General features: G+C 44.7%; 1 protein-coding gene across 2 annotated transcripts in view; it reads left to right on the forward strand.

Moving 5' to 3' along the window:
• The window catches only part of KIAA1549 (KIAA1549 ortholog), a 155,370-nt gene that overhangs the window by 74,351 nt on the left and 56,033 nt on the right, over positions 1–24,986 (forward strand). For both annotated transcript variants that reach the window (XM_040345399.1, XM_040345400.1), the window contains exons 2-3: positions 2,897–5,614; positions 11,432–11,520. In XM_040345399.1, the coding sequence (XP_040201333.1) occupies positions 2,897–5,614; positions 11,432–11,520 (2,807 nt within the window). The remainder of the gene's footprint in view (positions 1–2,896; positions 5,615–11,431; positions 11,521–24,986) is intronic.

Consider the following 24,986-nt stretch of genomic DNA (forward strand, 5'->3'; position numbering starts at 1 on the left):
ACCAGGGGGTTGTTGATAGGGTTATATAGTATTTAAGAGTTATTTAATACAGTTATTTATATAATGTTATTGGTTTTAATAAATAAGGCCTGATGGCCAATTTTACTCCACAACGTGGTCTTTGGCTTTATTGGGGTTAGCAAGGGGTACAAAAGGGGGTGGTAACATGGGGGTTTAAGGTATTAAATGGTCACTAAGATCGGTCCTTAACATGTCATGCATGCTGCAGTGTGTTGTTATATTGCATTGCTTCTTTTTTCCCCCTAAAGCTTCTTTGTAACTCTATGTACTGAAGCACGTTGCAACATTTGTTGTTTTGTGTAATTGTACAATCCATTGCACGAAAACGCAGTTTGTCTGTTTTTCCCCTGCACATACTGACACAATGCTTTGGTGTAATCTGGGCACCTAGACCACAGTAGAATTTGCTGTGTCCTTGTGTTGGGCCTGCATTGATCAACACAGCTTAACGTACTGTAAATGAGCACTAATGGAGGATTATAAGTGTTGGGGACTGAGGGTCGACCTTGCCTCTGCACAAGACGTGGCATGGCTCTCTATACAGCACGGCGTGTCTGAGGCAATAGAGCCAGGCCTCCAGAGGACGATGCGTTTACTCTGAGACCGCACACTGAATTTCAATGAGCGCACACACCCCCCTTACCAGTTTTTCCTTTCAGACGCTCATCAGTCATTGCCTGTTCTTTTACAGAAGGAGAATGTCTTCCAGCAGATAAAATCGCACGCCTTGCACTTCAGTTAATCTCTTTGCACCGATTGCTATAGCGGACATCCACTCAAGTGGAGTTCACCAACTTTTCACTGGGCCAAAATTAGGGAGATTTAAGCCAATCGATTTAGTGATTCAACCTCTGGCCTTAAGGTCACTGCTTTTGGCAAACTGGTGTACTAAATATAGGATCTCAGACAAAATGACCACCTCACTGTATTTCCTAGACAGGTAGACTGCATACTTTTTTTTTTTTTTTTTTTTTTTACACTACTTACCAGGAGAAGGAAAACACCAATTCTAGGCCTTTTTACATGATTCTGATTTGGCCATGGGATGGTGGGAACCCATAATGGGTGCAGTAGGTGAGCAGGCCTAGTAATTCAGCACATGGGTAGTGGAAACCCCTCATAATTGTCATTAGTCGGTAGTTGTGCAGATCCAGGAACCAAGCGCAGGGGTTGTGGAAACCACTCAAAATGGGCACAGCAAGTCTGCAGACCCAGGACCCCAGCACATGCATGGTGTGAATCACTCAAAATGGGCACAGTAGCTGTGCAGACTCAGGAACTCAGCACAGGGGTAGTGGAAACGCCTCATAATGGGCACAATGGGTGTGCAGACCTGGGAAATTGGCCCAGAGATGGTGGGGACATCTCATAATGGACACAATAAGTGTGCAGACCCAGGAACTCGGCACAGGGATGGTGGGAATCCCTTCTTATGGACACAGTAGCTGTGCAGACTTAGGAACTCAGCACAGGGGTTGTGGGAACCCCTCATAATGGGCAAAGTGGGTGTGCAGACCTGGGAACTCAGTGCAAGGACAGTGAGAACCCCTTATAATGGACACTGCAGGTGTACAGCCCCCCGGATGGTGGGAACACCTCACAATGAGCAAAATAGGTGTGCAGACCCAGGAACTCGGCACACAGATGGTGTGAGCCGCTCAATAGGCAAAGCAAAAAAAGACCTAGGAACCTAGTACTGGGATGGCAGGAATGGGGACACCAGGTGTACAGACCCCGGAACTCAGTGCAGAGATGGTAGGAACCTGTTGTAATGGGCCCAGCATGTGTACAGTCCTGTGAACTCTGCGCAGGGTAGGTGAGCAACCCTCATAATGGGCACAACAAGTGTGCAGAACTGTGAACTCCCTAAAGGGTAGGTGGCAACTCCCTTTAATTGACACATCAGGACTGCAGACCCAGGATCTCAGCGCAGGAATGGTGGGTAATCTTCATACTGGACACAGCAGGAGTACAGGCCCATGAAATTAGACCAGAGATGGTGGGAACTATTCATAGTGGGCACAGCAGGCAAAAGAGGCCTCTGCAATAAAGCTCCGAAGATACGGTCCAAGGGCTTAACTGGCCAAGAAAAATCATATATATATAGTTCCATAATTGCTTGCATCATAAACTGTCAGATGTGCACAGTGTTGGTGTAACTACAAAAGAGAAACTTTGGTTTATATTCTGAAAAGGTAAAATTGTTTGTGTCAATAAAAAAAAAAAAATTCACATATACAATATCTACATCAGAAACGCAGATAAAAAAAAAAGTTAGTGTGTACAAGTTCTGTATTCTTTCAACCCAACCCCCCCCCCCACATGCACTCCTGTGTGCACCCCATGATGGGACATGACAGGGTTTTAACCTATACCTACTCTATTCAAAACGAAAACCAAAAAAATCTGATTTGCATATATTTTTATATCCTAGATCAGGGGTCCCCAAACTGCGGCCCGAGGGCCGGATGTGGCCCTTTGCTAGCCTTCATCCGGCCCTTGGGGCAGTATTGCTCCCAATGGCACCAACAATGGGGCACTATTTCTTAGACTAATAGCAATGATGGAGTACTATTACTCCTTCTACTGCCCACCAACACTGGGGCCATGTTTATTCTCTGATGCTTGGCCCTGGGGCATTTTCTACCCCAACTGGTCAGAATCCGGCCCCCCTGAAGTCTGAAAGACCGTAAACTGGCCCTTTGCTTTAAAAGTATGGAGACCCCTGTCCTAGATAATCAGTTTTACATGAATTGTCTTAGTAGAGTTGAGGTGTGGAAAGTATAGTAACCATTTATATCTCATGAATATTTTGTTTTTGTGTCTGAAATAAAATGTTTTATTAAATTTTTTTTTTTTTTTTTTTTTTTTGTAGTTGTCCATCTTGGCCCTTTTTTCCTGATACAGAATGAAACTTCAGAATTAAGCCAAAATGCCTCGACCTTGGAAAAAGATGTTGCGCTCTCATCACAAAACTTTTCCTTGGAGGAACACATCGCCCCCGAAACATCGGCCATTCAGCTTTTAGAGTCGGCAAAAAACATGGCACCTGCAGACACCATCTGGCCCTTTTCCAGCGAAGCTGTCCTGCAAGATGATTTGTTAATCACTCAAACTGTAAGTGCTCAGCCTTCCACATCACTAGATGAATCTCAAGTTTTATATAACTCACTGACAACATCAGTAGTGGACGTCAATCATTTAAGCTCTGAAATACTAGAATCAATAAACAATCAACCAACACCTTCTTTTGTACTGCTAGAAACTAGTCTGGGTTCTTCATCCCAAATTTTTTCTGATCAGCATGTGATGAACTCTCAAGAGGAGTTTTTTAGTAGTATCTCACAAACCTTTTGGAATACCGAAACTCTTCCATTGCCAAAAACACATGCAGACATTGTCACCTCTGTTTTCATAGAAGAAAGTTTTGTCTTGGAGAGTTCATCCTCCAGAGAACTCAAAACATTATCCTATTTTGACTCTGTGACCCTGCCGCCTGTGGTTTCTAGCACACCTTTGATGTCTTTAAATAGCCTGGATTTCTTGGAGAGTAGTGAAAACCTGCCAAGCTTGACCATTTCAGAAGAAGTCACCATCATTTCAACCAAAAATGTTCTGCAGAGCATATTTTCAAATATAGGGCTTGCACAAGATTCAACTACCAGCCCTAGCATGGAAGTGCTAATAACTTTTTCACCCGATACCTCGACAACGTATGAATGGCCCCATAGTGCAGTTCCGGATGTCTTTGAGAGTCTTCTTTTGGAAAACGTCAAAAGTTCGGAAATTTTGGCCACAAGTCTGACACCTGTTTTTGTATCTCAGTTTGAACAGACATTCCTGCCTTCTTTTACTGTGTCCTCAAGTTTTATGTACACCCAGTGGTGGTCAGAGGATTATCTAGAAACTATTATCACGAGCCCCTCAGGGTCCATAGATGGAAATATTCAGACTAGTGTAGTTTCTGACTTTCCGTTTTTAGTTGAGTCTACTGCTGAAGTTGTTGAATCTGTTTTCCCTTCAGTTATGGTAACTCCCGTTTCTTCATCTTATACGGATGTTTTGGAATCGTCAATGGATTTTACAAGCCTCGTTGACTCATCGATGGATTTTACAAGCCTTGTTGACTCAGTTTTTACTAAAGCCCCAGTAGTCACTTTGTTTCCAGCAGAAACCTTAAACCTGGAGACGCACTTGTTTTCTGTGGTAGAATCTACAATTTTAATGCCTTCTCTCACTGAACTGTTTGTCTCTTCTGTATCAACTGTTGACCTCGAGTCAACCCCTACTATTGTAGCAATACCAGAATCCACACTGTTCCTCGACAGTTCTCTTTTTATATCTATGAACACAGTGGAAGCCCCTGCCTTTGTGCCAACTGAATCTGTAATGCATATTAGCCCCTCTCTTTTTACTTTAGTTGAGTCAGAGAATATTTCTGACTCCACCATTTTTTTCTCAGTGGTTCCCACCTTTGAAACAAGTAACCTGTTTTCTTCAGTTCCAGAAGAAATTTCCTCTACGTTCTCTTTGGTAGCCAGTGATGTGTCAGCTGTTGTAACTCAGGACTCATCCTCTATGCTTGCAATATTGGAAACGGCATTCAGTACTTTTGATATAGAGACCTCAGTTCCACCAATTACAGGCACCATCAATCTAGAGACCACACTTTGGCCAACTATTAACCCAACATCTGTTGTTTCTTTCGCCCCATTGTCTAGTGCTGACTGGACAGAGAGAAGTTCAAATGTTCTGTTAGAGTCTTCTGAGATGTGGGAAGTGACCCCAAGCATTGTGTTTGAATCTGGCATTTTCTATACCTCAACTTTTTCTGGTGCTACCTCTTCTCTGCTGCCTTCATCGTCTGCATTGGTTTCTACCATGCTGGCCTTGTCCTCCACCTCCTTTGAGTCTGATCTCACCAGCAGTGCTTTTATTGAAGAGACTCTTCAGACCTCTTCATTTTTCTCCGTTCCTCTGACAACAGAACTTCCTGCTTCCACTTCTGCATCAATTATGGACACATCAGAGGCCCATACCTCCGTAGTCTCAAGCAACATTTTAGCATCGCCAACACCCAGCATTTCACAAGAACCAAGCATGCTACCTGATATGAGTTTACTACCGACAATAAGTTCAATACTGACATCAAACTTGCTATCTACGGCAAGTCCTGAAACTGTTATAAACTCACCAAACCCTCAGTCATCTACGGACCTACTGTTTACAACAAGCCCCACTCTGGACTTGAGTGCACAAATGAGTGTAAGTTTGATGTCCACTCCAGTTGCTCCTCAGGTTCCAAGCAGTAGTCTTTTTTCATCTCCCACTGAGCTAAACACTATGATAGCCACAACTTTTACTCCAACTACTTTCACCTCAGCACCTGTCACTCATACTGAACATGATACGACGACTTCCACCACCCAGGCATCTACGACAAGCACCACCAAACCTGAAACTACAACAACAAGTACAACTTCTGTGCCGATTACATCTCCATCTGGACTCACAGCCACATCTTCTCCAACTACCACAAGGCCTACCCGGTTGTGTGATGTCTCAAACCCTGAACCGTACCTAGTTACTGCAGGTAAGTGGTCACAGCACAGCATGTTCCCAGCTCTGTCCTGCTGCTGTTGCCAGGGTAAAGAAGCAGGAAGGAGAGGGACATTTTACAAATTTATTGAGAAAGGGCCTGAATATCCATTCATACTGCATGCATTTTCTATGAATTTCTCCTCTGTTCATTGAAGAACAAAGCCTGGTATTTTAATTTTGACTGTAAGGTTATAGAACCACTATCAAGAGTTGAACACTAGGTGCTAAAATAAAAGTGCCACTTCGAGGTGGTCCCTGCTGATTATCAGCCCCCCCACCACTACCTGCTGTACAGTAGACAGCTTTGTATTTTTGCCTGGTGTCTAAGAGTAAAGACCTAAGCTTTCCTGGTTCCTTTTCTTTAGGAAGGATAATATTCTATCTTTATTTTATTTAGCAATTGGGGTGGGGGACCGTTTTTATCACAATGTTTGCCTAAGCTCCCCCCCCCCCTCTCCGACCAGCGTTTCCTTCCTTCTTAGTGTGGGCACCCGGCCCGTGACAGCTTTCAGCTTCACGGCCGGGCACTCACGAGCGGCGCTGCACACTGTAATTGGTCAGGTGATCGCCTGGGACCTGTCACGTGTCCCAGGCGATTGCCTACAGGGAGGGGCCGCTGACGTATCGCCTAAGCGGTCCCTGGGCAAAAGGAGGAAGTGGGATAGGAAGTCCCACTCCTCCTGAAGCCCCCACTCCCCCCCCCCCAAAAAAAATTACATCCAAATGTGGCATGTAAGGGGGCAAGGAGTCCATTAAGCGGAAGTTCCACTTTTGGGTGGAACTCCGCCTTAATTTACAGAACATGCCCACAACTTTGAGGATGTTTGTTGTTTGCTTCACAATAAAAAATAAATAAAAAATAGAACAAAATAATAGAAAAAGTCAATGTGCATAACTAAATAATTAGCGTGACTATCTAAAAAAAAAACAACAAAGATAATAACCTCTTAGCATAAAATCAATATGATGTGTGCAATAGTCCAAAATAAGATCAATTCCCAAAGGAATAATGAACAAATGAATAGAGTTCTTATAAATATGAAAATTGAGTGTAATAAGTCTTCGTGCATCAGAGTGTATCAAACAAATCTTCTATAGGTGATTTCCATAATCCTTAATGCTCACATAGCGCTTTTATGGGCTTCATACATAGGCACATGGCAATTAGCAGTTTTTTATTTCTGAAAAATAGCTGTATGTATATAATTTTCAAATTTTACTTCACCAAAAATTAAAGGCTGTAATGTAACAAAATAGGTAAAAAGCCAAGGGGGGTGAATACTTTTGCAAGGCACTGTATACATTAGGGTGGGCTCCTGTAAGCATGGTCAAAGTTAGAAACTATTTAGGACATTCATTAATTTGGAATGATTTAGTAACCTCCTTTTCTATAAAACAGGAAAAAAGAAAAAACCTTGCCAATGGGACACAGATTGTAAAAAGTGCATAGAACACCTCAGTCACGTCAGCATAATGGTGTAGCTAAAACACCTGGCAAAAAGTATGGAATCTCTACTCTTGAAAAACATTCATAAAACAAATTGCAGACATACCTCAAAACTATTTTCATTTAACATTCCAACCTTCTGGCTTTAACCACTTCCTGCTCGCCATATAGCAATATTGCCGGAAAGTGGTTTCATTATCTTGATTGGGCATCATGTGACGTCCAGCAGGATAAGCTGCTAGCACGTGCCCGTGAGGGGGGGGGGGTGTCGAACGGTGGTGTGGTGTGTCAGTCTGAGGCTGGGTTCACACCATTGCGAATTGGATGTGGGATTTCCCCATCCAATTTGCCATTGCAGGACATTTTGACCGGCTCTATATGAAGCCGGTTCAAAGATCTCCGCAGCGGGTCCGGTGCGTTTTAAACAAAAACACTGTGCCTCTTTCTGTCCATTTCAGGTCCGAATTAAATCTGAAATCTGACCTGAAACGGTGAACCCGTACGTACCGGACCCCTGCTGGGGAGCTGCATGCGGCTCATATGTGAACCGAGCCTGACACACTGCAACTCTGATCTAGCTAAAGAGCCTACGACTTTGGCTCTTTACCATGTGATCAGCTGTGTCCAATCACAGCTGATCCCAGTTATAAACAGCTCATAGATTATCAGTGCAGACCCATCGAGGTGGCCCACTTCAGACCACCAGGTCAGCCAACCAGGGGTGCCAATCAGTGCTCATTAGTATGGCACTCTGTGCCCATCGATGATACCTGCCAGTGCCCCCTGATCATTGCCGCCCATCAGTGCCACCTATCGGTGCTGCATATAAGTGCATCATCATACGTTCTCATCAATTCCAATCAGTACCAGTACAGCCTCGTCGGTGCTCATCAGTGAAGGAGAAAACATACCTGTTTACAAGGTTTTGTAACGGAAACAAAGAAAAACCTTTTTATTTCTTTTTTATTTGTAGCGCAAAAAATAAAAACCCCAGTAGTGATCAAATGCCACCAAAAGAAAGCTCTATTTGTGGGATAAAAATTTAGGGCCAGATTCACGTAGATCGCCGCATCGTAACATATCTCATTTATGTTACGCCGCTGCAAGTTTTACGGGCACGTTTTCACAAAGCACTTGCCTGTAAAAGTTGCGGCGGCGTAGCGTAAATCCTCCGGCGCAAGCCCGCCTAATTCAAATGATCCGGGTAGGGGGCGTGGATCATTTAAATTAGGAGCGTTCCCGCGCCGATCGTACTGCGCATGCGCCTTCCCTAAAATTTCCCGATGTGCATTGCGCTAAATGACGTCGTCAGGACGTCATTGGTTTCGACGTTAACATAAATGGCGTCCAGCGGCATTCACGGACGACTTGCGCAAACGACGTTAAATTTTCAAATTTTGACGCGGGAACGACGGCCATACTTAACATTGGCTACGCCACCTAGGGGGCAGCTTTATCTTTACGCCGCGTATCTCTTACGGAAACGGCGTAAATTTACTGCGACGTGTAACGACTCGTTTGCATATTCTACGCCGACCGCAGTGGAATCGCCACCTAGCGGCCGGCCTAGAATTGCAGCCTAAGATCCGACGGTGTAAGTCACTTACACCTGTCGGATCTTAGGGAGATCTATGCGTAACTGATTCTATGAATCAGGTGCATAGATACGACCGTCGGAACTCATAGATACGACGGGGTATCAGGAGATACGCCGTCGTATCTCTTTCTGAATCCGGCCCTTAGTTTGAGTACAGTGTTGCATGACCACACAATTGTCATTCAAAAAGCGACAGCGCTGAAAATTGGCCTGGCCAGGAATGGGGGGAAATGCCCTGTATTGAAGTGGTTAAGACGCATTAAAAAAAAAAGAAAAGGAAACTGTAGTTAGTTGCAACTGTTTTTTCAGATCAAGCAGAGGAAAAAAATATATGGAATCACTTAATTCTGAGGAAAGTATGGAAACACCATGTACTCTGCGGTTCTAAAACGAGCATCTGCATCAGATTACATCTAGAAAAATGATGTCCTCATCACCAAATCTTTCAATTGATGGAATAAGAATAGTGTCCAAAATCTCAATATAAACTTGTGCATTTATTGAAGATTTAATGACTGTCATCTCCCCCCGTACCTTTACCTGACATGCAACCCCATATCATCAATTGCCAGGATTCAAGAAGCAATTGCGCCTGTGTAACCATAGGTTACACAGCGCAATTGCTTACTTGCCCCGGCGTTATGAATGCTCCTGATTCAGGAACATCGTAACGCCGACTGCAGCCTAAAATCTGCGTGGCATAAGGCTCTTATGCCACGCATATCTTAGGCTGCATTCTTGCGATGGCCGCTAGGGGGCGCTCCCATTGTGCTCAGTGTATAGTATGCAAATTGCATACTAACAGCGATTCACAATGTTGCGCGAGCCCTGCGTACGCAATTTATGTTGTTTCCGTACGGCGTGTTTAACGTAAGGCTGCCCCTTCTAATAGCAGGGGCAGCCAATGCTAAAGTATACCCGTCGTTCCCGCGTCGCGACGTTCAAATTTTACGTAATTTGCGTAAGTGATTCGTGAATGGCGCTGGAAGCCATTCACGTTCACTTTGAAGCAAATGACGTCCTTGCGACGTCATTTGCCGCAATGCACGTCGGGAAAGTTTCCCGACGGAGCATGCGCTCGGCGCGGGAGCGCGCCTAATTTAAATGATTCCCGCCCCCTACGGGATCATTTACATTAGGCGCCCTTACGCAGGGCAAGTTTACACAGCGCACACGCAATTTACGGAGCTACTCCATCATTAAAGGGGTTGTAAAGGTAAAAAAAAATCCCTAAATCGCTTCCTTTTCCTTAGTGCAGTCCTCCTTCACTTACCTCATCCTTCCATTTTGCTTTTAAATGTCCTTATTTCTTCTGAGAAATCCTCACTTCCTGTTCTTCTGTCTGTAACTACACACAGTAATGCGAGGCTTTCTCCTTGGTGTGGAGAAAGACTCTTGAGGGGGGAGGGGGCGAGCAGGAGGGTCAGGATGCTCTCTACTTTGCAGATATAGAAAGGAGCTGTGTGTTAGTGGGCGTCCTGACACTCCTGCTCGCCCCCTACCCCCTCAAGAGGCTTTCTCCACACCAGGGAGAAAGCCTCACATTACTGTGTGGAGTTACAGACGGAAGAACAGGAAGTGAGGATTTCTCAGAAGGAATAAGGATATTTTAAAAGCAAAATGGAAGGATGAGGTAAGTGAAGGAGGACTGCACTAAGGTAAAGGAAGCTATTTAGGGAATTTTTTTTTTACCTTTACAACCCCTTTAACACCTAAACCGAAAAAAAAAAAAACAAGGTTACAATGGGCTTAGGAAAAGCAATCGTGGACTGTGAATGACTGGATGAAAGTGATATTTCGCATTAAATCACCAATCTGCATTGGGCAAGGTGATGACGCTGGAACTTTTGTTTGGTGCTGTTCCAATGAAAAGTATGAAGACATGCAAATTCCCACAATCATTGATGGAATTCCTCGGATGCCCGCACTGGACCACCAGGGAAGCTGCCAGGACCACCAGGGAAGCCTTCAACATGTGGATGGCCAGGTACATCCCCCATGGCCATCCACATGTGCCAAAATATGCCATACATATGCCACAAATGGGCACTGACTGACACCATAATAGTACAGTGATAAAAACAGTGATGCCCAGCAATGTCACCCACCAGTAATCGGTGTCCATCTGTGCCACCTATCGGTGCCACCCATAAGTACCCATCACTATGAGTGCCCATCATCAGTGCTACCTCATTGGTGCCGCCTTATCAGTGCTCGTCAGTGCAGCCATATCAGTGCCCGCCATTTAAGAAGAAAACATATTTATTTACAAAATAAATAACAGAAACAAATAACTTTTTTTTTTCTTCAAAATTTTCTATTATTAGTTGCGCAAAAAATACAAATCGCAGAAGTGATCAAATACCACCAAAAGAAAGCTCTAGTTGTGGGAACAAAATGCAAAAAAAATTGTTTGGGTACAGTGTAGAGTGACCGCACAATTGTCATTCAAATTGCGACCTCGCTGAAAGCTGAAAATTGGCTTGGGCAGGAAGGTGCGTAAGTGCCTGGTATTGAAGTGGTTAATCTGCAAAAACAGTTGCAACTGACTACAGTTTTCTTTATTTTTTTAACCGTTTTTTGAAGCCGGAAGGTTGGAATGTAAAATGAAAAATAGTTTTGAGGCACATCTGTGATTATTATTACTTTTCTACATAATTAAACAATTGAATAAACAAAAGTGGTGATTCCATACTTTTTTGCCAGGGGCTGTAGAACAGGAACAAAAAAATGTTTTATAATTGATTTGTATTTTTATTTCTCAGTTCTGTCAAGACGATTCAGCATGCAGAACATCACTGAATCCATCAAGGAATTACTAACGCTAAACTTTAACCGTCCTGTGGAAATTGAGGTGAGCGTGCTGACAAAATAAACGCCAGAGAGAAAATGTTGAAAAGTCGCTCTGGGCAGTATCTCTGCTTGAGCAGTCCAGATGATGGAGACAAAAATTGTCACAGTTTTTGGATAGAGTGGTCAATAGTTGGAACTTCTGTCAGGTTATAAAGCTGAACTTAGGGCCGGTGCTCCCGCTAGGTGAACTAGGCAGCCGCCTAGGGCTCACAAAAGGGACTGCAGACAGGGGTCTCTCTCTCTCTTATCCCTCTCACCCCCTCTCTCTCTCACCCCCCCTCTCTCTCTCACCCCCCCCTCTCTCTCTCTCTCATCCCCCCTCTCTCTCATACCCCCCCTTTCTCTCTCATCTCTCTCTCATCTCTCTCTCTCATATCTCTCTCTCTCTCTCTCTCTCTCTCTCACCCCCCTCTCTCTCTCATCCCCCTCTCTCTCTCTCATATCCCCCCCTCTCACTCCCTCTCACTCCCTCTCTCTCCCCCAATCCCCTCTCTCTCATCCCCCAATCCCCCTTTCTCTCTCGCGCTCTCTCTCTCATGCCTGACCCCCCTCTCTCTCGCCCCCCAATTCCCCCTCTAACTCACCCCCCCTCTCTCTCCCTCTTTCATCCCTAATCCCCCCTCTCTCATCCTCCCCTCTCACCCCTCTCTCTCCCAATCCCCTCTCTCATCCCTAAACCCCCCCCTCTCTCTCTCTCTCTCTCTCTCTCTCTCTCTCTCTCCCCTAACCCCCTCTCTCATCCTCAATCCCCCCTTTCTCTCTCATCCTCCCCTCTCTCTTGCCCCCAATTCCCCCCTCACCTCTCTCTCTCTCTCACCCCTCGCTCATCCCAAATCGCCCTCTCTCACTCCTTTCTCTCTCATCTCTAATCCATCCTCTCTCTCACCCCTCTCTCATCACTAATCCCCTCTCTCTCATCCCCCTCTCACCCCCCTCTCCCTCTCACCCATCTCTCTCTCTCTCATCCCCTCTCTCACCCCCAATCCCTCCATATATAATATTATATTTATTTATTTATATATATATATATATATATATATATATATATATATATATATATATATATATATATATATATATACACAAATATTGGATACTGGATTGTGGGGAAACAATGGCATACTGTAAGCAGGCACCAACTTTTAGGAGCTTATTTTTTTTTCCGGGAGGTGCAAGTAGCTGTCTTGCCTAGGGGCGCCCTGGCTGAACTCTGGTCTGTCCTAAAAAAAAAATGTGATTGTAATGTATTTGTAAATTTTTATTTGTAGGTGGTGGAACTGAGATTTCTACTACATTACTACAGTATATCTGTGGCACAGATAAACTGTACAACATGTAAAGGAAAGCACCACTCGAATGCCGCTGTGAAATTAACTGGCTCGTTCATGTTACTACTGCCAGGTGCTGGTCGAGCCACTGACAGAGCACGATTAATAACTATAGAACTCCAAGTGCAGCACTGGGTCACCGCACACTGTTGGTAACAAAGGTCCAAAGGCTGGCCTTAGAGGGGTGTCTCTGATGGAAGGAGATTAAACTAATGCATTTCAACCAAACAGGGCTTAATCATACCGTGGCTTACGCTAACAGTGTGTGGCCCTATTCTACACTTGGAGTTCTACAGATGCACTGTATATACTTCTGGAAATGTATGTGTTGTCACTTAATAACCTGCATCATACAGCTGGATTAGTCCCACTTACTGCTTCTATTAACAGTCAATTAATTGGCCAAACTGTCAGGATCTATAAATACTGTGGCTTCACATCTCAGCGCGTGAGTGATAGAGAGCATCATGTCCTCGGTTTAGAAAGAGATGCAGTATCCAGTTTATTTATTCTCTACTCAATTTCTGTCTCTCCTCTCCTTTCACGCTCTATTCTATAGGTGTAAAATATATATATATATACTACGGTGCAAATATTTTAGGCAGGTGTGAAAAAATGCCATACATTTAGAATGCTTTCAAATATAGAAGTGCTATTAGATTTTTTTTTATCAGTTAACAAAATGTAAAGTAAATAAACAGGAAATCCCAGAAGCGATTCAGTTCGCATGCGCCGCGCTTTATAAGTTTTTCATTCATTCATTCATTCATTCATTCATTCATTCAATATTTGGTGTGACCACCCTTTTCCTTCAAAATAGCATCAATTCTAGATATACTTCCACACAGTTTTTAAAGGAACTTTTTTTTAAAACATCTCGGCGAACTAACCAGAGATCTTCTGTGGATGTAGTTTGTCTCAAATTCTTCTGTCTCTTTATGTCAGGGGTGTCCAAACTTTTTTCAAAGAGGGCCAGATTTGATGAAATTCTTTGAACCATAAAAATTTGTTTGAGGCTGTGTGTGAGTAAAGAGATGAGCTTGGGCGTATTATCTGGATATACAGTATTTATTGGCGTATTCCTTCACTTTAAGAGCGAAGTTTCAGGATTTTTTTTTTTCATTTTTAATAAAGAACTGTGAAGCAAAATAAGGGTCAGTGCCCATCTGCAGATCCACCATTGCCATGAATGTATCCTCACCATTGCCATGAATGCACACACCATTGCCAGAAATGCACACACCGTTGCCAGGAATGCAACACCATTGCCAGGAATGCACTCACAAGCGCCAAAGATTATCTACAGGAAAATTTCCTGTTTATATGGCGGCCTCTTTAATAGAAAGTCCCGCCTCCTTTGATGGACAGAACGGTCGTCCAATGGCAGCGCCGGAGACGGGACTTCCTATTACAGAGGAAGGAAATTCTCCTGTGTGTGTGTGTACGGCGCTCATCCCGCCTCCTCCCTGTCCTCCAAGACATATACATCTTTGTGGCCCTGGCGCTGGGAGATCATCGGGGGCCACAAAAGATATATATGTCCAAACAACCAGGCGGGCCGTTCAATACCGGATTGCATGCCGCGATTCGCCCGCGGGCTGGACTTTGGACATGCCTGATTTATGTAATCTCAGACAGACTCAAAGATCAGGGCCCTGTGGGAGCCTAACCATCACTTCCAGGACACCTTGTTCTTCTTTAAAGCATTGGGGATACCATTGATTCTGACCAATCTCCCGCTTCATTTTGCAGAAATGCAGCCCCGAACTTGCAAGGAGCCTCCACCATGCTTCACTGTTGCCTGTAGAAACTCTTTATTGTACTGCTCTCCAGACCTTCAGCGAACAAACTGCATTCTGCTACAGCCAAATATCTAAAATTTTTACTCATTAGTCCAAAGTACCTGCTGCCATTTTTCTGCACCACAGTTTGTGTGCATAGTTGAGTTGTTTAGCTTTGTTTCCACACCGGAGGTATGGATTTCTGGCCGCAATTCTTCCATGAACACCACTTCTGGCTAGACTTCTCTGGACAGTAGTTGGATGTACCTGGGTCCTGCTAGTTTCCACCAGTTTTGTGCACTGGCACTGCTGGACATCTTCAAAGATGTGTCTTTTATCTGCTGCATTAGGTTTCCCTGGCCAACCACTGCACCTACGGTCCTCAACATTGCTCAATCAATGGTGTCCTCAGTGCTAAGAAATACAGACAGATACTTATCTATCATTTCATACCATCAGGGAGGCGTGTGAGTGGCCCCAAATTTGTTCTGCAGCAGGACAACGACTTCAAACGGAGCCAATGTCATTTAGAACTATCTTCAGCGTAAAGAAGAAGGAAGGGGTTCGGTTTATCCACCACAGAGCCCTGATCTCAACCACTTTGCCTGGGTGAGGCCTTGCTGATGCAGTATACAGTTGTGTTCAAAATTATTCAACCCCCCAATGCTGTAAAGGGTTTTAGGGAATTTAGTGTACATTTGTAATTGTATTCAGAATGAAATCCTACAAGGACTTCTTAAAGAACCATATGCAACTAAAATGACATCAATTGGTTTTGTAATACAGTAGTAAATGTTTCTTTTGTGAATTCTTCATTTACACAATTATTCAACCCCTTAAAGACTACCACTGTGAAGAACAGAGGTTCATTGAAGTGTTTTCAATCAGGTATTGAAAACACCTGTGGATGTCAGGGAGCAGCAATAAAGCCTAATAAGCACCAATCAGGCAGCTTTAAAATGACTGATACTCAGCTCCTTCTAGACATTTACTGGTGTGGTTACAAACATGGTGAAATCAAGAGAATGGTCCGGGAAGACAAGAGAAGAGGTGATTACTCTTCACAGGAAGGGCAATGGCTATAAGAAGATTGCAAAGGTGTTAAACATACCAAGAGACACCATAGGAAGCATCATTCGCAAATTCAAGGCAAAGGGCACTGTTGAAACGCTACCTGGTCGTGGCAGAAAGAAGATGCTGACTTCGACTGCTGTGCGCTACCTGAAGTGTAGAGTGGAGAAAAGTCCCCTTGTGACTGCTGAGGAACTGAGAAAAGATTTGTCAGATGTGGGTACTGAAGTTTCTGCTCAGACAATACGGCGCACACTGCGTAATGAAGGCCTCCATGCCAGAACTCCCAGGCGCACCCCCTTGCTGTCTCCAAAGAATAAGAAGAGTTGACTGCAGTATGCGAAAATCATGTGGACAAACCACAGAAGTTTTGGGATTGTGTTCTGTGGACTGATGAAACAAAATTACAACTGTTTGGGCCCATGGATCAACGCTATGTTTGGAGGAGGAATAACAAGGCCTATGATGAAAAGATCACCTTGCCTACTGTGAAGCATGGTGGGGGGTCAATCATGCTTTGGGGCTGTTTTGCTTCTGCAGGTACAGGGAAGCTTCAGCGTGTGCAAGGTACCATGAATTCTCTTCAGTAACAGGAGATAGTGGATAACAATGTGATGCAGTCCGTCACAAACCTGAGGCTTGGGAGACGTTGGACCTTTCAACAGGACAATGATCCCAAGCATACATCCAAGTCCACTAGAGCATGGTTGCAGATTAAAGGCTGGAACATTTTGGAGTGGCCATCGCAGTCACCAGACTTAAATCCGATTGAGAACCTCTGGTGGGACTTAAAGAAAGCAGTTGCAATGCGCAAGCCTAAGAATGTGACTGAACTGGAGGCTTTTGCCCATGACGAATGGGCGAATATACCCGTAGATCGCTGCAAGACACTTGTGTCAAGCTATGCTTCAAGTTTAAAAGCTGTTATAACTGTAAAAGGATGTTGTACTAAGATTGAATGTCAACTGGGGGTTGAATAAAACTGATAATGATGTGCGCACAGAAAAGACATTTGTGGTTATTTCATTATAAATGTTATGTTATATTTGTCTGACCTACACGTGCCTCTTTGATTTAATTGTAAGCAGGATGACTGAATGATCAAAATCAATGTCAAACTGGGCAAAACAATCAATTTCAGTGGGGGGTTGAATCATTTTGAATACAACTGTAACTACCTTGCGTCTTGCCATGGTGTGTGACCTTTGAAATTAAACTGCTTTCCACAATCTCACCTTAGTAGCAGAGTTTGGCTGTTCCTCACCAAGTGTTAAGGCTCCTTCACAGCTGTTCGTCTCTGTTAATGCCTGTGTTTCAAAGTACATATGAAATTGATGCTCGTTAGCATCTGCTTCGTATATTTGGTTAATCATTCACCTGACTCAAATTCTACAAAATCCCTGACTTTGTGCAAGTGTACAAAGTTTTTTAAAGCGGAGGTCCACCCTAAAAAAAAAATTGTCAAAAAGGCTACAAAAAATTAGAATATTTTTTTTTATACCTACCAGAAGTGGCTGTTACTAGGCAAATCGTCCTAATCTGCCACTTCCTTGTCCGGTGGTCTTCTTTCTTCTCCTCCTCGTGCTGCCTCCTGGAAAATGGGGAGCGGTGTTTTTTGGGACCTTGTGTGTGTCCCAGGAGACATTCGCCCATTCACATAGGGCCACGTGACAAAGAATATAGCTAGAGAATTTAGCTTAAAAGGAATTTGTGAACGTTTTAGTAATTGCTTTTCGATGTGAATGTAGCATTTGTAAAAGTGTTGGAACGCATATGGCGGCGTCGCGTATGCGCACTCCAGCGTGTAGCCAAACGTAATGGGTAGCCATATGTGACGAAGCACCAGCCTTTAGAAATGGGCACCCTAGTCCACCCTAGTCCAGACAGGAACAAGCAATGCACCCTGGGAAATATTTGTATATTTCAGTCCAAGCTTCACTTGACCAGAAGTAATTTTAAGATTTACAAAGGTTTGTTTGCATTCAGGGAGGGTTGCCTGGAGCTTCTCTCCTTAATTCTAAACTAAAGTGTTTTGCTGGAACAAGTTTGTTAGCAGTGCAGTTTTGTCTCGTTCCACCTGCTGAACTGTTTTATACCCGCTCCCCTAGCATCAGCAGTGCCCAGTAGGTCTGGAAGGATTGTTTTTTTATATCCGCCCTCCTGGGACCCTGCCCTGTCTTTGCGTGCTGGTGCCAGCTTGGGTTGGTGATTTTCGCTGAAGTTTAGGAACAAGCATCTCATTCAAGGACTGGCATAGATGCTGCGGGGTAGGAAGTACAGGAAAGGAAGTACTTATTGCTGCAGATGAGATGTTTGCTGGGCGGAGAATGATTTAGTGTAGGAACATCAAACACATGCAGATGTCCTTTCCTGAAAGTATGAATTCGTCTTTTTCAATAATTTTGTATGTAAAGTTATAATCATAAAAGTAAAAAAAAAAAATCCAAGTGGTTGAAATAATAGGTAGGGGTAAATCTGCTTGCTAAAATATTTCACTTTTCACATTGGACTTCCTTGATTTTTTTCAGTCAATGCATTCTGAGAAATGTGTGCGTATGTATATATAAAATCCTTTTTTTTAATTTGTGAATTTTTTTATGTTGTTTTGTCCTTAAGCAGGGCTTTTTTTCAGGGGGAACTTGGGGGAACTCGGCTCCACCACCTCTGGCTCAGACCCTTTGGTGCCTGCTCACCACAATCACTTGTAAACACAGAAGTCTGGTTTCTGTGTTTACAAGTTACAGCTCTGCACTCTGTGTGTAACCCCCCTGAACTCTGCACTCTGTATGTAATGCAATCCTGGTACTTAATGCCCCTTTAAGACACTTCTACTGTTTGTGAAATCTGACCGGGTCGTGGTTGAGTTTCTGCACCTATTTTCTGAGAAAAAAAGCTCTGCCTTTTAGTATATGTATAGCCCAACCTTTTTTTTTTTTTTTATTCCTTATAGTTTTGGAAGGAAAATATAGAATCCCTCTCAGATTTTTATTGCCGCCTGTGCCCCTATTCACCCAGGATTTACCCTTTTTGTCATGGTGACCCGGTCACCCTAAGAGCTGGTTTACACAGGGGCGGCACGACTTCGGAGGCGACTCGGCCAGGCGACCTGAAGACGACTTCTAAGGCGACTTGCAAAATGACTTCTGTATAGAAGTCAATGCAAGTCGCCCCGAGTCGCCCCCAAAGTTGTACAAGAACCTTTTTCTAAGTCGGAGCGACTTGCGTTGCTCCTATTAGAACGGTTCTATTCACTAGAATGGGACGCGACTTGTCAGGCGGCTGCGTCGCCTGACGAGTCGCCCCAGTGTGAACCGGGTCTAAGGCCCCTTTCACACTGAGGAGTTTTTCAGGCGGTTTAGCGCCTAAATGCCGCCTGAAAAACTCCTGCCCCAGCATTCTCAATGTGAAAGCCCGAGGGCTTTCACACTGAGGCGATGCACTGGCGGGAGAGAAAAGAATCTCCTGCAAGCAGCATCTTTGGAGCGGTGAGAGGAGCGGTGTGTATACCGCTCCTTCCCATTGAAAACAATGGGACACCGCAGTAATACTGCCAGCAATGCTCCTCTGCAGAAGCGCATTGCGGGCGGTATTAACCCTTTTTTTCGTCCGCTAGCGGGGGTTAATACCGCACCGCTAGCAGCCGAATTCCGCTGCAATTCTGACGGTATAGCGCCGCTATGCCGCCACCGCACGTCCTGCCCCAGTGTGAAAGGGGCATTAGAGAAAATTGGAGTTGTCACCAGAACAGGAATATATGGGAAATCTTCCAATGGTTGCACTTTTTCTAGGGAGCAACTTTCTCTGTAGAGATGTCCCCTCATTTTCTGTTGTATCTTGAGGATGGGAAGTGTAGAAACATTTTCCTAGTGGGCAAAGACAAACTGACAGGGAAAACTGTTAGAAATGCCAAATAATGCACCAAGGCCTCATTTACACTTACTGGTTGAGCCATGTTTTTATTACCCCCCCCCCCCCCTTAAGCTTGGAGGAGTGGGCATTCCTTAGGCAACATCCACATGTGATGCTGAGCCTCCATGATTAAAGAACTGAAATTCGTTGAATAATAGGGCTGGGCAAGGAGAGTCAAAGCTAGGTGGTGAGGTGGGCAAGGAAAGGATGACATCACTGTATGTCCTTCACCCAGGAAATGAGGCAGGCTCTATCTCACTTTCTTGCATCTCCTATGGCAAATTTAAAAGAAGATCACAGTGTGCAGTGAAATCAGAGTAAGCAATTTCAGTAGAGGAGAGGAGGCTGTACAACCGTGCAAGACTGAAGGGAAGGCTTTAATTTTACTAGAAAGTATTTTCACGTCCGTGTTCTGATGAATTGAAAAAGAAAAGTGCCCTGGGGTTCTGCAATTCTAAGAGAAGTGTTTTCCTTTATGTGAAATAGCAATAATTTACTCGACATGTTTGTGTGATTCCCTCTTATCCCGACCTCAGAAGATCTCCTGTACATTATTGATGAGGCAGCTAAATATAGATACAGAGAAATACGTTCTAGATAATCCGCAGTAAAGCTGAGATTGTATGCGTTTGGGGAATGGAAGTAGAAAATGTGCACAGAAAGTACAGATGAGACGCACAGCAGAAAAGGTGAACGGCTTACTCATGGTGGTCTAATGGGTCACTCCACTCGGAAGTGAGTCTCACTCTGACTTCTTGTTTGTGTGTCTGAGAATCCTTCCACAAAAATTCCTTGGATCAAAATATTCACATATATTTATTAATAAGAACTGTGGATACTTTATTTTAATATACAGTGGACAATAAGAATAGCAAAAAAAAAATAAAAAATTCCATCATAGATTTCACTTTTGCTACTTTATATGGTAAAGCATTTTCACAACTGTAATGCTTTCACTGTAAAGACTAGGGGCCAGATTCTCGTACCTGCGGCGCAGCGTAACGTAACCCGTTTACGTTACACCGCTGCAAGTTTTCAGTCAGATCCACAAAGCACTTACCTGCAAACTTGCGGCGGTGTATCGTAAACACGTCCGGCGCAAGGCGGCCCAATTCAGATGGGGCGGGTACCATTTAAATTAGGCGCGCTCCCGCGCCGGACGTACTGCGCATGCTCCGTTTGCAAATTTCCCGACGCGCCGACATGTTGAGAATCGCGACGTGCGTAACGTACTTGCGCCGGGAAAACAAAAAAAATTCAAAAGCGACGCGGGAAAGATGGGCATGCTTTAACATGGTGGAGTAATTTTACACCATGTTAAAGTACCGCTAACTTTGCGACGGGAAACTAAGACTTGCGCCGACGTAACGACGGGAAAAACCTTCGTGGATCGCCGTAACTGCTAATTTGCATACCCAACGCTGGTTTACGACGCAAACTCCCCCCAGAGGCGGCCGAAGTATTGCATCCTAGGATCCGACGGTGTAATTCAATTACACCTGTCGGATCTTAGGGCTAGCTATGCGTAACTGATTCTATGAATCAGTCGCATAGTTAGAACGGCCCAAAAACAGAGATACGACGGCGTATCAGGAGATACGCCGTCGTATCTCTTTTGTGAATCTGGCCCTATCTTCCCTTACCCAGTCTGCAACTACTACTACTAGTGATTTCACTACTAGCGATGATCACTACTACTAGTGATTTCAAGTGATGGTCTTCCTTAAAGTGATACTAAAGTCTCATAGCCAGATTCACGTACGGTGGCTTAAAGTTATGTGGGCAGAGCGTATGTAATTTACGTTACACCGCCGCAAGTTAGAGAGGCAAGTGCTGTATTCACAAAGCACTTGCGTCCTAAGTTACGGCGGCGTAGCGTAAATGTGCCGGCGTAAGTCCAATTCAAATTGTGAAGAGGTGGGTGTGTTTTATGTAAATAAAGCATGACCCCACGTAAATGACATTTTGAACGAGTGGCGCATGCGCCGTCCGTGGACGTATCCCAGTGCGCATGCTCCAAATTACGCCGCAAAGACTCATTGGTTTCGACGTGAGCGTAAATTGCACCCAGCCCCATTCACGGACGACTTAAAAAAGTTACGGTTCCGACGTCCATACTTAACATTGGCTGCACCATCTTTTTGGTGATTTATCTTTGCGCCTGAAAACGCCTTACGTAAACGGCGTATCTTTACAGTGACGGCCGTGTGTACGTTCGTGAATAGGCGTATTTTGCTGATTTACATATTCTAGGAGTAAATCGGCATACACGCCCCTGGCGGCCAGTGTAAATAGACAGCTAAGATACGACGGCGTAGGAATACGCTTAAATATACGACGGCGCAGATTTGGAGTTACGACGGCGTATCTACTGATACACCGGCGTATCTCTACCTGAATCTGGCTATCAGTTTTTTTCATTTAAAAACAACAAACATGTCATACTTACCTGCTCTGTACTGGTAAGCAGCCCATATTCTCCTCTTCTCGAATCCCTTGCCGGCACTCTTGGCCCTTCCCTCCTGCCGAGTGTTCCGCATAGCAAGCAAATTCCTATGGGGGCACCAGACTGTGTGTGTCCATTCGTACACAGAGCCGCCATTTGGGCCCACCTCCTTTCTCTGCTCATTGGCTCACTGACTTTGACAGCAGCGGGAGCCAATGGCACCGCGCTGCTGACTCAGAAAATCGGGAGGGTGAGTCCTGGGAAGCCAAGTCTCCTGCAAAATTGCTTGACAGGGAAGGTGTTAACACTAGGGGGCGATCAAGGGGTTAAATGTGTTCCCTTATCAGTGTTTCTAATTGTGGGGGGGATGGGACTCACCGTGGGTAGAGACTGATTGTCTGTTCCTACTAATCAGGAACAGCAATCTGTCTCTCCTCTCCTGTCAGAACGGGGATGTGTGTGCTTACACACACGCTTGCCCGTTCTGGCTCTCGTACCCGTGTGTGGCCAGCGGTCATCGCAACCACCGGCCACGTGCATCGGGTCCCGCGCTGTGCAGCTTGTGCCCGCTGTCGCCCTTAAAAGTGGCGACGTACACCTATGGCGATTCGTGGGAAACTGCCGCAGTATAATGACGGCTGGTCGGCAAGTGGTTAACCTCTTCATGCCAAGCTCACAAATATGTGGCCTCACGGAAGTTGACCTTCTTCAGAAGTGCCGCGTACATGCGCTCGACCATTTGTGTCGGAAGTGTGCTCCATATAATAAAACAAAAGAAAATTCCCAACTCAACTTACCAGCCAGCCAACCAAATTATCCTGTCTAACAGTTTGTGTTAAAAACTGTTAGGATAACTCGGTTGGTTGCAGGGTGGCTGGTAAGTTGAGCTGGGAATTTTCTTTAGTTTTGTTTTACATGCATTGCCCTTCCTAACTGCAAAGACCAGTTATAGGTCGGGGCAGTGGCCATTTGTAGGTGTGCTACATAGCCTGCTCCCTGCATGAAGACTGAGCTGTCTCCTTCAGGGGTGGTGTTACACTGACACATTACACAGCATGCCGTACCTAACATGAAATCCTATATCTGATACTGGGTATGCTTTTAGGTGCTGTTCACACCTGAGCGATGTCTGCTTAAAGCTTGTATCTCTAAAACGCACTGCATTCAGATCGATGTACCCGTTCCTACCCACATAGCAAACCTTGATGTGCGGCTGTGTCCATGCATCCACTACATCTGCTTCTCCCTCTATAGGCTGCCTGCATGCAGCTTGGGGCGGACGCCGGTGCCATAACAAATATAGCCTGCATGCAGAACAGGTATCAATACCTGTCTGAGTGATCCCAAAATGTTGTGTATATATGATTTCAGGTGCTGTATACATTTGGTGATGATGCCACCTGGCATTCACAGGATTCAACACTAGGCATTCAAGGGTGCCCATAAATGTGCAGGAACCTTCTACACATGGTGTACGGCACATCGCGTGTCTTCCAACTGTCATAGACTGATCTTCGTGTCACTCTGTGCTGCTACTTTTCCCCAAGGTGTTTCACTTTAGAAGCAATGGGACACGCGCGTGTTCTAAGGTGACAATTGGTCTTCCTAGAGACGCAGATCCAGAATAAACAAACAAACAAACTGTCCTAACAATATAACCTTCCAGCTAACATGGAAAAAGTGAAATAAACTACATATATGGGCTACACAGTGGCTCAGTGATTAGCACTTCTGCCTTGCAGAACTGGGGTCCATGGTTTAAATCCCAGCCAGGACACCATCTCCATAAGGATTTGCATGTTCTCCCTGTGCTTGCATGAGTTTACAATGCAAAGGCGTGCTGGTAGGTAATTGTCTCCTGTCTAAATTGGCCCTAGTATGAGTATGTATGAATGTGAGTTAGGGACCTTGGATTGTAAGCTCCTTGGGGGCAGGGATTAATGTGAATATATAATATGTAAAATACTGTGTAAATTGTTGGTAGTATAGAAACACCTGTATGACATGTATATGGTTTACCGGCCAATAGACTAGTTAAGTAGCTTACATACTTTTATGATCCTGTATCATCACCGCGCCATATCAATGCAGAGCATGATTAAGGTGACAACACATTAGAAAGATTGTGGTTCTTTAGAATGTACACTATATTGTCAAAAGTATTGGGACACCTGCCTTTACACGCACTTGGGCCCGGATTTACGTAGCTCTTACGCCGACGTATGTGTAGATACGCCGCGTAAGTGCACAGATGCGCCGTCGTATCTATGCGCCGGATTCTTAATACAAGATACGCCTGAATTTTGGCTTCGACCGACGTAAGTTTCCTGCGCCATCGGAGCCTGGGCGCATATTTACGCTGGCCGCAAGGGGCGCTTCCATTGATTTACACGTCGAATATGCAAATGACCGAGATACGCCGATTCACGAACGTACTTGCGCCCGTCGCAGTAGTATACGCCGTTTACGTAAGGAGTACGTTCGGCGTAAAGTTATTCCACCTATAGGAGGCGCATTTCCATGCAGAGGTATGGACGACGGAACAGCCGTCGGATTTTACGTAAGTCGTACGTGAATGGGGCTGGGTGTAGGTTACGTTCACGTCGTAGGCATTGAGCCGTCGTAGCTTAGGGAGTAAATTTGACGTGATTCTGAGCATGCTCGCGTATGCGCCGTTCGTTCGGCCCATCATTTGCATGGGGTCAAGCTTTATTTAAATGGATCACGCCCACTTCCTTCCTACTTTGAATTAGGCGGGCTTTCGCCGGACAATTTACGTTACGCCGGCGCAACATTGGGAGCGAGTGCTTTGTGAATACTGTTCTTGCCTCTCAATGTTACGTCGGCGTAGCGCATATGAGATGCGCTACGCCCGCACAAATATACGCCGCTCTACGTGAATCCGGGCCATGGACTTTAATGGTATCTCAGT

The sequence above is a fragment of the Rana temporaria genome, chromosome 3 (genome assembly GCF_905171775.1).
Source record: "Rana temporaria chromosome 3, aRanTem1.1, whole genome shotgun sequence".
NCBI classification, from domain to species: domain Eukaryota; kingdom Metazoa; phylum Chordata; class Amphibia; order Anura; family Ranidae; genus Rana; species Rana temporaria.